Here is a 15,347-nt window from a genome sequence, read left to right as displayed (position 1 = left end):
ATTCTAAATAAAAAGGTAGTAGATAAGGAACATCTTAAAACATCAGTGAACAAAATTAAATTTCATGGTTTACTTCCAGGACCAATGTAATTTGTTATGAATAAGACTGCACCTTATGAAACCTCTTTACTAAACTAGGTCACTCAAAACATCTAAACAATAGAAAACATCTAAAAATATTTAAATATTCTATTTCTCTATTTAAAGCAGAAGCAGAATTACCTAAATGTGCCGCTGTCATCTTTGGAGAAGTCGGTGAGTAATAGATAAGTTGGGTAAACAGAACCAGAAGATCTGTAAGGGATATTGAATCTACAAAAAGGAAAAAGGAAAAAAGATTATTTTCTAGCACACTCTTACAACTTAGAAAGATTTAACTGAGAGTCCATCCTCCTATTCTGAGTTTTCACAGAGACTGTAGTACAATCAGGGAGAAGGGGGCCCTAATCCAAGACAGAAGACTCCAGAAGAACAAATTAGGCATGGTAAGTCAAAAGATGGCAAGGCAAGTGATGCAGTAGGTGTCATGTGAAGGTGCAGTTTTACCATTTATGTTGGACCAGTCACTTACCATAAACCCACCGTAGGAAGATCTGGGAATCTGACCAGGACTGTTTAAGTTTATTCTATTAGTAGCAATAAAATTCAGTTTAATGTGTTTGTCCAGCTAACTTATCTACATAGCACAACAGAAAAGGGGTCAGCAAACTTTTTTTGGACCAAATAGTAAATACTTTAGGTTTGTGGCCAAACAATTTCTGTCACAAACACTGAGTTCTGATGTAGCACTAAAGTAGCCATAGATGATATGCAAATGAACGAGCATGGCTGTTTTCCAATAAGACTGTGTATATCAAAATTTGAATTTTATATAGTTCACATCATAAAATATTCTTTCTTTAATTTTTCCAATAATTTAAGGATATAAAAAACATTCTTAGCTCACAAGCCATACAAAACAGTATACTCAGTTTGGCCCATGGGGTATAGTTTACCAACCCCTGCTACAGCATCCTCACATAAAGATTCTGGTGAAAGCACATGGGAAATTTAAGGTAAATATTCACCTACACTAATAGAGCAGAACAGATCTCTCAACTATGAGTTTTGAGATGACCTGTGACATTTCATAGGCCGAGACATAAATGTTAGAAGTCAATGTAAAGTGCTACATTACAGATAATAGACATATAAACTTCAGTGGAATATCTGCAACAACATCACAATATATATTAATCTTTCTATTTCTGTAAAGTTTAACAATATCCTATAAAATGGCAGCTCTTTTTTTGAAATCACTTCTCTGCTGAGTGCCCATTATGCCTGAATTATGCTAGCAAGGGAAATACAAGAGAAGTACATAAAACAGTTTCTTTTTTCAAGGAGCTCACAATTAGCCTATCTGAGAAGAAAAGATTTAAGAAAAATAACTAGGGAATAGTAGAAAAAAAGTGTTCAAAATGAAGATACTCTATAACAGGATTGGCAAACTATAGCCATTCTGGCATAATTTTGTAAGGCTTGCAAGCTAAGAATTTTTTCTTTTTTTATATTTTTAAAAGGTGTCTAAAATGTATCAGGGGTCCCCAACGCCATGTCCAGATATAATGATTAACTAGGAAGACTCACAGGATTCAATATATAGTTGTACTCCCAAAAGGACACAAGGCACATCAAAGGGAAAAAGTGCACAGGGTGAAGTCCAAGCAAACAAGGTACAAGCACCCAAGGGTCCTCTCGCAGTGCAGTCACACAGAATACACTTAATTCTTCCAGCAACAAGTTGTGACAACACGTGAAATGTTGTCTACCAAGGAAGTTCATTAAGAGACTTAGTGCCTAATGTTTTTATTGAGGGCCGATCACATGAGCACCTAGCACATACCAGGGTTCCAGACTACCAGAAGGAAAGCAGATATTCAGCATAAACCACACTGTGTGTACAAACAGTTCAGGCACAGTGAGCCAGTCTTATCAGTTCTGGGAATAGTGAGAAATCCAAGTTCCCAGCTGCCAGCGAAGGTCTATCCTTGCAAACAGGTCTTCTGAGGATAGCATTCTCAGGCCTGCTGTGATAAGTCGTTTTTGCACATGAGCACATACACATATATACACACACACTCACACACACACACACACAGAATATGCAACTAAGATAGTATGTGCCCAACAAAACCCAAAATATTTACTACCTGGCATTTTACAGAAAAAGCTTGTTGATCTCTCTATATTTCTAGTATAGACAAAGCTTTAAGGGAGGTAAGGAAGATAACTAATAGCATGTGCTGAAGTGTGACAGGGGAAAACTTTAAAAATGGGACTTAGGGTAACATATCAACATAGTAACACATCAAATGGTACAGCACTTTGCAGTTTATAAAAGAGTATTCTCAACCCTCATCTCTGCAATCATCACAAAATTCTGTGAGCCCAGCATCATTGATACTATTATTCCATTTTTACAGGTAAAGAACTCCATTTAACCATTTAACCATTTAACAATGGTTAAAAGATTTGCCGAAAAAGTCACAGCTACTTTATAGGGGAACGAGAACTTAACCAGGGACTTCTAGTTCTGAATCCAGGTCATTCAGTATGTCTAGGATTTGGAAAGGCAGAGAGAAATAAGGAAAGCATTAAAGGCTAGATGAAAAGAAAAAACGATACATGTAGAAAGAAGCACATACTGAAAAAGAAAAAACGTAGCACTTCAAGGTGTATAAGCCATCAACAGATTAAAAGGTATATCACTAACTACCCTAGAAGAGACCATGCAAAATCTCCAGGTTTTAATAATCCATGGCATATAAATCCTACCATATCTGAACATATTCATTTCTCCTAATTGCACTTACCTTTTCTATTCTTCAGCTTTATAGGAAATAGCTTTCTGCCTTGTGTGTAGATCAATAATCTTCCTAAAAGGCACAGCGAGTGAATGAAATAAATATATTGTAATTCTTGTCCTGAGTAGTAGAAAGTTTTCTGTTTGTTTCCTTAAAAGAGAAGACAATTACATTTATTTTAATGCCATTGTATTTTATAGTACCTGTCTTCATTCCCTTCTGAACATTAAACAAGATTGCAGTCTATAATGGAAACACTGTTGGTATACATAAAAAAAATTATTCTCTTTATTGTTTCCTAAGACCCTATAACACCTAAATCTCTGGGAAAAAGCATTCATCACAAAATTTAAGAAACTCAGAAAAGTGTAATACGCATACAGTGTTCATTCTAAAACAAATATCTAAGATTGTCAGAGTTATCATCTGTCATCAAGTGGGACTTAAGAGTAAGTTAAGAGGATTGCTGGGAAGATGGCAGAGTAGGAGGACTCTAATTCACCTCCGCAAACAGACAAAACAAACCCACTACCCTCGGAACAATTACCCAGACCTAAGGACAAATTATTTTCGAATGCACATGGAACATTCTTCAGGACAGACCATATATTAGGCCAAAAGACAAGTCTCAATAAATTTAAGGAAATTAAAATAATACCAAGCATCTTTTCAGACAACAATGGTATGAAACTGGAAATCAACTAGAAGAAGAAAACAGGAAAAACCACAAATATGTGGAGATTAAGCAAAATGCTACTGAATAAGGACTGGGTCAATGAAGACATCAAAGGAGAAATCAAAAAATACCTGGAGACAAATGAAAATACGACATGTCAAAATTTACAGGATACAGCAAAAGCAATACAAAGAGGGAAATTTATAGCAATACAGGCCTACCTCAACAAACAAGAAAAATCACAAATAAACAATCTGCTAGTGCACCTAAAGGAAGTAGAAAAAGAACAAAGCCAAAAATCAGCAGAAGGAAGGAAATAATAAAAATCAGAGCAGAAATAAATGAAATAGAGACTAAAAAAAATAGAAGAATAATCAATGAAACTAAGAGCTGGTTCTTTGAAGATAAAAAGATTGACAAACCTTTAGCTAGAGTCACCAATAAAAAAAGAGAGAGGCCTCAAATAAAATAAAATCAGAAACTAAAAGAGGAGAAATTACAATGGACACCTCAGAAATAAAAAGATTATAAGAGAATACTATAAAAAGCTATATGCCCACAAACTGGATAACCTAGAATGGATAAATTCTTAGACTTATACAACCTTCCAAAACTGAATCAAGAAGAAACAAAAAATCTGAATAGACAAATCACCAGTAAGAAGATCGAAAAAGTTATCAAAAATATTAGTCACTGTTTGAGTCTACCAATTAAAAGCCAATACTACAAAAGATCATATTAACCATGTTAGCAAAAGAAATTAGGGTCTCTAAAATATAGATACCTTTCAATAAATATCATTTATTCACTCATTCATTCACAGCTTCAAGATCTATTGAGTAGCCTTTTTATACAAGACCCTGAAATATTTGCTGATGTTAAAAACCATGAACCTGGGATTCCAATTAAGAGTAGGGCAAATAGTCTGGTGTAACCAGAGCATGGGGAGGACAAGTGGGAGAGACAAGAGGCTGGGGGGTAGCAGGGGCAGATCACAGAATACTCAGCTGCAGAAGGAATATGGGCTTTATAGTGGAGTCAACTGAGATGATAAAGAGTTTTAAGCAGGAAAGCAACAGTCAAATACGCACGAGGAAAAGTGACTCTGATGGCAGCATAAAAGGTGGATGGAAGAGGGTCAAGGTTTGAAGTAAGACTCATTAAAACAATCATGAACAAAAGCATTAGCAAAAAGGATGAAGAAGAACATACAGATAAAAATAAATGTTTAAGGAAATGAAATCAATATGCTTTAGACAGGATTACATCTGGATCATAAAAGAACAAGAAAATTCTCAAGTTGCTAACTCAAATATCTGTTAAATAGTAAATGTTTTGATTTAAGTAATTCTAAAGGAAAAAACAAAAAACAGGTCTGGAAAGAGAAAGTGATTTCCGTCCTTGATACTTTAAATTGAAGTACTCAAGGAGCATCCAGATCGATATGCTAAGTATGATATGAATTCATGGATCTGGAATTCAGGAAAGAGGTATGGACTTAAATATTTCATTTACCATGTATACATAAATATATAATATTTTAAACCCTCAAAGTGAATGGGCTCCCCGAAGAGAAAAGAGGTAGGCTAAGGTGAGAAAAGAGCAAAGGGAAAAACCTCTGAGTACAGCATATAAAGAAAAGAGCCTTTCGGGTGACTAACAAATATTAGATGAGAATGAAGAAATCCAAGAAAAAAATGATACCAAGAAGAAGAGGAGGAAAGGGTCAACAAAGATAGATCCTGTAAAATTAGGACAAAAAAGAGTGGAAGTTGATAATGGGAAGGCCATGGAGCAGTAGAAATAGAAGCCTCATTTCCATGGCTGCAAGAATAGGAGGCAGAGAAACGGGGCCTAGGTGTACACCGAATACTTAGATGAGCTTTTCTCTGAAGGGAAGCAGAGAGTAAAGTACATATGAACTTGCTCGTTTTTTATAAGAAAGATCCATGAGTAGGTCTAGAGGATGCAGGGGGAGGTACTAACAGAAAGAGACACACAACAAGTGAACCAGTATCCTGGTTCTAAAATAAACAAAACACAAAAAATACCAGATGGAAGTAGAAGCAAGAACAAACAAAGAGATCAATCTAGAACAAAAGAATACGTCTTCATTGTAGCCTAGAGAAAGGGGATATTGATAAGGGCATATAAACATGCATTTGTATGCACAGATGCAGGACATCTGGGGAATTCATATCTGGAAAGTTCCATTTTCCTTAGTGAAGTAGGATGCAAGGTCTCCTCTTGAAAGGAAAGTGGGCAAGGGCAAGGCAGGGGGCTTGACGGGACTGGTGAAGGCTTGCAATAACTATTATGGAACATGAAGAAAGGACAGCTAACAAGATTCCAAAACAACACAAAGAGAACAGCCAAGGTTAGAGAAATACATATGTGCACTATCAATTTATGTCACACATGCTCTCTGCTCAATTTCCTGAGGACCAGAGAAGATGGAAGACTGAAACGATCGAAGGTCGAGGAACTGTAGGTAGAAAACTGAAAGAGAAAAGAGCAAGAATTCTGAAAGAAATGTCAAAAGACTGCAGGGAAGTACCCGGAGGTCTTCACTAGATGGGGAAGAAACCAAAGCCACAAAGAGCTGGTAGAGAAGTTGGGGGGGGAAGCTAGATATAACATTTTAATATTAAGAAATTAGAAAAATTTATGAACTTAAAAATGACATAACTCATATAAACTTATGTATCCTTTTCCTTTTCCTTCTCTTGAAGAATAAGTTCTGGCTTCTGTACTATCTCCTCCACTACAAAACTACCTTTGAAACCTGGTATTGGTCTTTGACCATTTTTCTTGGGTTAGACAAAGAATTTACCCAGTGATAAACAAAGAAAATTATAAGATATCTTCATATTCTCAAAGAACTTACTATTTCATTAGAGAAGTAACATAAAATAACAGAATGATAAAAGATATCAAATTCACATGGCAAGTTGTGTGATGTAGGCAAAAGAGAAATAAAAATTCAGAATTGGCAGAGAAGCCGTCCCGAAAAGTTTAAAATAATGCTTATTCTCTCACAACAAATAAGATATATATTAGCATGGGGGATTATGGATAGGGGCAGTAGGAGTAGGAATAACAAAGGTGTACAGGCATGGGTACGGAGAAGAATCTGACTAAGAAAAGAGTCACTTCAACCAATAATTAGAGATGAGGTAGGATAGAGAGAATAGGGCCAGATTATGAAACTTCTAGGATATTTTAGCTCAGACTGAGGATAAGCAGAGAGGAATCACAGGGTGGAATGGGGTGTCCAATAATAAAACAGTATTTCATAAAAATTTTCCACCAACTAAAACGTAAAGATGACTGATAGACTAGAGGAGTAAAGAATGAACCGTGCATTATTGCAGTATAACAAACTAGGACATATACCCTAGTATGAACTGAAGAACGGTACACGGTAAGAACCAGGAAGATGATACAGTAATTTCAAATGTAGAGCTAGCATAAAAAGTCATTACAGTGTAACTTAAACTCGTGGAAAATATTTTACATTAGCAAAAGTGATCTCATCTACCATGCTACTAACAACTATTTAAAAATAAGTTATTACTAAGCTATTTTTATTAATAAAATTTACCATTTTTAAAAATATGTAACAGAAAATAATACTTACCACAATGCTTTGAATGTCCCAAAAACTCATCAACTTTCATGGTCTCACACAACTCAAAATACTGAACACATTGCTGGACTGCCGCAGTTACCTAATAGATTAATAATTTATTAATTCCAGAAGTTTGCAGCCCACAAGTCCATGTGTTAAAAGAAGTGAGTCAAGACTGTAAAAATATGCTGGGAAAATATTCAAGAAAAATATTTAGAATAGTGCCTTTCAAGGCCACTGAAGCTGTCTCCCCAGTTACACTGTAACTATGGCATCATTCTGGGAAACACCAAAAAGTATTTGTGGACCAACAAATATTGTTATAATGTTGGTGCCAATGGACAAAAATAGACGCGACTTTACATTTTATAGCGAAAAATGCAAAAACTCTGGCCATGACTTTGAAAACTCCTGCCAACATCCCCACTTCCTTTGCCTTAGTCTCTTCTTCCTACCTAGCCAGCAAAATAGGAACTGGATCAAGCCTTCATTTCCATTTCAGATTCTAGAATTGCTGAAATCTGATTTTTTAAAAATCTCATAATGCAAAGAACAGTTATAATAAAAAACAATCTCCAACTTCTACTGAACAGTTACAATAAAAAACAATCTCCAACTTCTACTGTGCCCAGTGTTTCTCCATTCTACCTCCTTCCCCATTCTCCACAAGCAGAGATTTGAAATCTCCCCCTTCTTCTGCACCTACCTATTTCCAGTAGATACCCTCTCATTCGAATTCTCAAATAAAATAGAAGACACCATTGAGATAAGGAGTGTAACTGCTAGATTTGGTAATAAGGAGGTTTCTGGTGACCTTGAAAAGATCAGTTTCAGGGGAGTTTGGGGGATAAAATCAGAATATAAGGAAAAGGAACAGCAACAGAAAAAGCAAAGGCAGCTAGTGTAATTATTTTCAGGAAGGCTGGTTGTGAAAACAAAAAAACAGAGTAAAACATAGAGGTCTTAGAGTCAAGAATGAATTCTTCTTCATGTTGGAAGGATATGGTCATGCTTAAATGTTACTGGAGGAAGCTAGTAGAGAGGAGGAGTTTGACGAGGAAGGAGAGAAAGAGGAGAGTTGACAGAAGAAAGTGTCCAAGAGCAGGAGGAACTAGGACCTAAAAAGAAGGAAGGATTAAGCTTTAGATGGGGAAAAAGATGAAGGGTGTGCAAGTTCATAATTGTGGTGTCAAGGAATTTATGGATTCCTCTGTCTCATTCATTCTTATGGCCTCAGTTTTATGCAGCAAAGAGTTAACATGGCAGGACTTCTATCATTGGAAAGGCCTGCTTACAAGGGTGGACCCTGACTAGCATCTGGGAACTTGGATTTCAGGAGAATTCCCACTATTCCAAGAACTGATTAAGAGGGGCTTGCTGTACCTAAACTGTATGAACAATGGGTATTATCCTGAACACCTGCCTTCCTTCTTGGAGTCTAGAATCCTGGTATATGCTAGGCAGAGGGTACCTATATGATCAACCTCCAAATAAACCAAAGCGGGGGAGGGGACATTGAGTCTCTAATGAGCTTCCCTGGTAGACAACATTTCATATGAGCTGTCACAATTTGATGCTAGAGGAATTAAGTGGAGTCCTGTGTGACTTAACTAGGAAAAAGACTTGGAAGTTTATGCTTGGTATCCTCCAGACTTCACTAAATGCACCTTTTCCCTAGGCCAGCTTTGCTTTCTATCCTTTCTTTGTAAGGCATCACAGCTGGGAGTATAACTGGATGCTGAGTCCTATGAGTCCTCACAGCAAAATCATCAAATCTGGGGACCCCCTCCCATATCTGAATGTCTTGTCTAAATCAAACTTTAGAGATCCAGATCAATAATATGCAATTGCTTCCTGGAAATCTGGATCTCAAATTTGATATGACCAAATCTAAAGTCATTACCTTTCCCAACTTTCCTATTTTCCTCTTACTATGTATCTCAATGAATGACATTAGTCACTCAATTGAGTAAGTCTTCACCCACCGCCCATTCAAAAAGCCAAGTCTCTAAATCCTACATTCTAAACATGACACCCCTGAGTCCATCCATTTATCCCAATTCACACTGTCATATGCTTAATTCTCGCTTCCACCATCTTTTGCTTGGATTACTGCAAATCCTCTTAATATTTCCACTTCAACACTTCTTCCCTATCTCCACGTAGCACCTTCAACTCATTTTCCAAATTTTCCAAAGCCCTAAGGTGATATTACTTCAGTACTTAAAAACCTATCAGTGGCTCATCACACTTCCAGAATAAAGGCCAATCTCCTAAATCTGACATATCATATATAAAATTTCTTTATGATCTCACAGTCTTATTCATCTTATCCTCCATATGCCCCCTCCCCAGTTACACACACATCAACACATACAGAAATACATCTATCTGTGTAAAAATCAGTCACCAAAATCCAATTCAACATATGACCAGTCAAATGACTAATTCATTAAAAGCAACATTGCTGAAAACTTAAAATCTATCAACACATACCAGCTAAATCTGAAACATACCCAAAACTGGTATTTACAACAAACTCATCATTTTTATTTGCAAAAAGGGAAGGGGTTGAAGATTTCCCTTAAATAGGTCTTTTCTAGTTTTATGGAATTACTCCCTGCCCCATGCATGAATGGGAACAAACTGAGGTCAGTTGACAGAGACTCAATTTAAAGCACCCAAAAACTTTTCAAAAGACATCATCCACTTAATATTACTTTTCAGGGAACTCATTTTCAGGAAGTTTCCCTAATACCAGCCACATTTCTCTTAGCAATCTATGTGCAGTCATATAAAATATGAGCCTTTTCCAAATGTACTGTGTTTTCCATTCCCTAAGCCTTTAAACATGCTATTCCATTGTCCTGAAATATTTTCCTACCACTACTTTAACCACACTCCCTCTCTTTTCCAGGATAACACCTACTTAAGAATAAAAATTCCTCACAATCCTCAGAAAAGAGTAATTGTTATATAAATAACAAGCACCAGAACCAGATTTAAATCTACTTAATAAATCAATGACAAATTTATATAACTATAGTAATAGGTATCCAGCAGAGCAAGTTGAACATCTTGTAAATCAATATATGCCAACAGATCTTGATAAACACACTTCTGAAAGCCATCCGACCAGTGCTGGCCCCTAGCTTCTGAAAATCAGCCAACAACAACAGACACTCTAGGAAATACATGTAAGCCAGTGAGTCAGTAGCAATCTCACCTGAACTGCCACTCTCCTACAGGTGGCACGAACTCATTCTTATCTCTAAAAACATCAATCCCTGAGTTCCAAGTTTTCCTCAAAACCCTGTAAGATTAACAATCTGTATTGTCTAACTTAAGCAAGCAATAAATTCAGCTTTATGCATTGTTTCAGATATTGAACAGTCGTCTTAACCTTTGACAATTCTGGAGCTTCCTTGAAGATTACTTTGAAGACTCTCACTTGGCAGCATTTCATGGGATCCTCAGACAAAGAAGAGTGTTCCCTGGGCCCCCTGAGTCCCAAACTCTGATAGTGCTTCAGATCTGACACCATGTGAGTCTGTCTCAACAACAACATGAGGTCCAGCTTGCTTCATTGAGTTTGCATTGCTACATTTTGTTATCCTAAGATTTGTAATGAAATAGGTCTTTGTACAAAGTAGCCTTCTGTTTTAGAGGGGAACAGTTTGGTAGGTATTTTTGCTATTAACCTGCTTATTCTTCTGTGCTTGTTTAGCTTTTGTTGTCTTTTATAAGGCGTCTTAATTGCTGTTTTGTTTTGGTTTATCCCGCATCTACTGAATATATAAAGGAGTGTTCCATAGGGAAGAGGAGGAGGCAGAGCCTAAGAAGTCTCTAACCCAGTCAATCCAGTTCAAGCCAGCACTGAGATTACTGGCTACCAGCAACAAATTCACACAAAGCCAACTGGTCAGAGTGCCTTGGGACTCCTCGGTAAATTTAATGAGGACACTCCCTGACTTGTCAATTCGTGAAAAGAGGGGAGTCAATGATTGCTATGTCGCTGATCATACATCCCCCTCCCTAGCTTCCAATTGGTCAGAATCTGACACTATTCATAAACACACACTTTTGGCCAAAAGTGCAGTGATCTGTTTCATGTTCATCCTAAGTTTGTCTAAGTCTAAGCTGAAAGCCCCTCATGATAGAACTCCTAGCTCCTAAATGAACTTACTCTTACAATCCTAATTCTTACACATACCTTGGTAAATAGCAACAAGAACAACAACAAAATGACTTAAAATAAAGATTGCATTATAGTGAACTTTTGACGTGACAAAATAAATATACTTAAGAAAAGCTCTAAAGAATGAGGAGACAGAGGAGCAAAGAAGAGACCAGCCCCATGGCTGAGTGATTAAGTTTGCCTGCTCCGCTTTAGCAGCCCAGGGTTCGCCGGTTTGGATCCTGGGCACTAACCTACACACTGTTCATTAAGCCATGCTGTGGCGGCATCACACAGAGAAGAATTAGAATGACCTACAACTAGGATATACAACTATGTTCTGAGACTTTGGGGAGGGAAAAAAAAAGAGGAAGATTGGCAACAAATGTTAGCTCAAAGCGAATCTTAGGAAAAAGAAAAGAGCAAAGAAAAATCAGCTTCTTTAACTGAGAACTCAAAACACTATGTCCAAGATAATCTCTTTCAAAGACTCTTCACTTCTCTTCAAACCTTCAGAAACCCATCCTTCCTGCACTCATCTCTACCAGCTTTATCTTCCCCGTGCACTCAGACTCATGTCTGTCCCTTCTACTCCTTCTCGCTTCTCAAACATGCCACCTTTTATCTGAGAAGAGGTCACAACCACAGGAAAAGGTACAGTCTCAGGAGAGGAACAATTACATTATAAAATATACCTTTTAAATTGCAGGAACAGAAAGCAGATCTGCAGTAGGTAAATTTAAACGCTAGTTTAAAGAGTCAAGTTGAGGTAATATAATAAAGAAAGATTTTCTTAAACCTCAGGCAGACAGAAAAATTTGGTATAAAATTCAGGCTTTTAATACTTAGTCTCCTGTAATATCAAATACATACCAGCCAGCTCACTTAATTGTTAACTCTTAAGACAGGAAAGAAAAAAAAAAAAAAGGTTAACAAACAGCAGGGTAGGAAAAACCAAAGGAGAATTTAAATACCCTGTCTGTCGTTATCTTTTAAAATGACTTTGAGAGGGCAAGAAAAATAGGAAATGCACTACATAAAACCATTTCAGAAGCTGTTCCCTTAAAGGTAAAGTGGGCAAAGATACGAATTGTTAAAAATGAAAGGTAAAATATTTATGCTGAGTGTCAAAACGCTTTTCAACTAGTTTATGACTTTGCAATGCTATGGAAACAAAGCTCTGAACTTCCTCAGACATCTCCTTTAAAAATTGGTAGCATGTACATAAATTCCCTAATGCTACCTACTGAAAATGTCATAAATGTAACAGATAGAATTGCATAGAGTAGCCGCTAACCACATATTAGTTTTAAATTAAAATTAAAAATTGTTTCTCAGTTTCCTTAATCACATTTCAAGTTTTCAGTAGACACATATAACTAGTAGCTACCCTATCGGACAACGCAGACATTCCATTGTTGCAGAAAATGTTATCAGACAGTACCAATGAGACGCTAGAGGGAATGCCTTAACAGGTCATCGCGCTAAGCAGGCTGCTATGACTAAAGTCCTTATGCAAGGGTCGCATAGAACAAAAGACAAATCCATGTAGTGGTCCAAAGTTTCCACTATAAATACAAAATCTGATCCTCGATTCTGAAAAGAAAATGGGGACAAACAGATGTTGCATCCATTTGTTCCAATGTTTCTTCTCAAAAGTTAGGCCAAGTTTACTTTTAAAAAATATATACCATAAATAATCTTTTGATATTTTGTACCTTTAGAAAAGTTTTAAGAGAAAATGAGGTTTAAGTTGGACCAATTATGTACATGAAATAAAATATCTGACCAAGTTGACAAAATACTGAAGTTGTTTATAATACAGCAAATATTTGCAGGCTAAAAATTGATTGTAGCATAATTAGCTTTTCAAATAATGTACAGATTTTAAGAGTTGATCTATAAGAAATATATTTGAAATATTTTCACTGGGGCCCTTGTGATAGCGACAGTGAGTTATTATTTGTATGTCAAACTATGGTGGGGGAAAGTTACTCTGTTCTGTTTTTTCCCCTTTCTCTGTTCTAACGAGATCAGTCTATGCTCATATGGCAACAACATTCATTTAAAATAGAAATGGGAGAGAAACGAGATGTGGAAAGACTTTGTTTCAATTCAGTTTCTCTACAGATTTTTAAGCACCTATTCCTCCACAAAGAAACTGCTGTCCTATCACTCAATATCCCTCTCTTCTCCTTTCTGAAGCTCAGTTCTCTTACACAAAACAATTATTGTTCTCTTTTCATTTTATGCTGCATCATGCACACCGAGAAATTCACAATTCCAGGAATCTTTCCTTTCACCTGACTTCTAAACTCAAGATTCTAACTCTATAAACCATATTTATCATCTCAAAGTCATATTAGTATTCTTAAATATTTTAATAAATTTCATGTTTCTCATGTTTGTCTTATTATTTATTAGACTTGCTGATTTCTGTTCAGTTCCTTTCAGTGCTCTTACACATTGTTCTACTAAGAGCAATAAATGTAGAAAATTTTGCTAAGATATTTTACAGTATTAGTTTATATTTGTTGTATCTTGAATCAATTTTTGCAAATGCAAAAGCATTTATCCCTCTGAGTTTTTTCATGCAACTTTCAGTCAAAAGCATGGGTATATTTTACAGAACTAACTCCCTTACAAATACCTGATCTGAATTAAATTATATGATAATACTTAAAAATATGGCTTATCTCAAACTAGCTTGTTAGCAGCCCAATGTACTATGGAGCTGCTACATATTTCCTAATTGTTATCCTGACTGTATTTTAAGTCTCTACTTTTATCCTTTTATGTTCACAGAATGGTAGTTTAAAAGTCTCATAAAAGGAGGATTGCTCCATTATCCAATATTAATTATCACTCAATTTTGCACATTCAAGTTATTACCATATATATCTTTGTGTGACATTATTTCTCAACATAAGAACAGACATATAGACTTACCAGAGACTTATATTTCTTTTCAAGAAGTCTTAGTACCGCAGTTCTGCTATAATATGCATGCTAAAATTAGGAGAAAAGTGATATTTAGTATTCAAGCTATATCATTCAAACTCTATCTTTCCTGCATCATTCCAATATCATAAATTACACAGTAACTCATTTTAAATTATTGTAATAGTGAAAAACAGGTTTTTATATGTACAATGGATTATGAGCATAGCAACCACAAGAATGCAAATTATATCAAAAAACTGGATCATTCATGGACAGACCAGTAGAAGAACATTCTATCACTCAACTGTGCTGAGTTTCCATGCTAAGCTATTTCAAAACCACCACCGAAAAACATATCTGACCGCCAGTGTATGACAGAGCCTAAAGGAAAGATACAAAAGTGGGAGGAGAGGGGGTTCACAATCCTCAAAATGAAGAGGATACTGTACTGTCTACATATCTAGGAATCTGCCAAGGTTAAAATGCTCTAAAGAGACAGTATCTTTTCTTTTTTCCTGAGGAAGATTCGCCCTGAGTTAACACTGTTGCCAATCTTCCTCTTTTTGTATGTGAGCCACTGCTGCAGTATGGCCACTTACAGATGAGTGGTGTAGGTCCACACCCAGGAACTGAACCCAGGCCGCCAAAGTGGAGCATGCTAAACTTAACCACTAGGCCACCGGGGCTGGCCCAAGGGACAGAATCTTAATCATTCTCTGCCAATCATATTCTTAAAATGATTCAAAGTGACAAAAAGAATTAACTCTCTCCTTGGAGCTAAACATAGATGAGATTAACACATGCTTTTTATGCATTGTACAAAACAAGGAGAAAATATACGTAAATATTATTTAATTAAATTATGTTAGATATCATTAGTGTTCAATGTAATTTCTTCATTTCACTTAAGAATAAAATTAAACAGAATAATATTCAGTAAAAACTATCAGAATTCTGAGAAACAGAGCTTAATTAAATGAAGTTTTGGTTAACTGAGAGTTAATCAAAACCCTGTATGTTTTAACCCCTGTAGCTTAAAATGTTTTCAAAAACTAATCCTTTTTTCAGCTTTAG

At 36.1% G+C, this 15,347-nt stretch overlaps 1 protein-coding gene across 3 annotated transcripts in view; it reads right to left on the bottom strand.

Moving 5' to 3' along the window:
• TBC1D32 (TBC1 domain family member 32) overlaps positions 1–15,347 on the bottom strand; it is a 188,844-nt gene that overhangs the window by 141,083 nt on the left and 32,414 nt on the right. For all 3 annotated transcript variants that reach the window (XM_046677841.1, XM_046677842.1, XM_046677843.1), the window contains 4 exons: positions 14,280–14,339; positions 7,163–7,253; positions 2,856–2,996; positions 223–312 (listed from right to left, as the gene is read on the bottom strand). In XM_046677841.1, coding sequence (XP_046533797.1) covers positions 223–312; positions 2,856–2,996; positions 7,163–7,253; positions 14,280–14,339 — 382 coding nt within the window. The remainder of the gene's footprint in view (positions 1–222; positions 313–2,855; positions 2,997–7,162; positions 7,254–14,279; positions 14,340–15,347) is intronic.

This window comes from Equus quagga, chromosome 11 (assembly GCF_021613505.1).
Source record: "Equus quagga isolate Etosha38 chromosome 11, UCLA_HA_Equagga_1.0, whole genome shotgun sequence".
Taxonomy (NCBI): Eukaryota; Metazoa; Chordata; class Mammalia; order Perissodactyla; family Equidae; genus Equus; species Equus quagga.
This window is presented reverse-complemented; position numbering and strand designations above follow the sequence as displayed.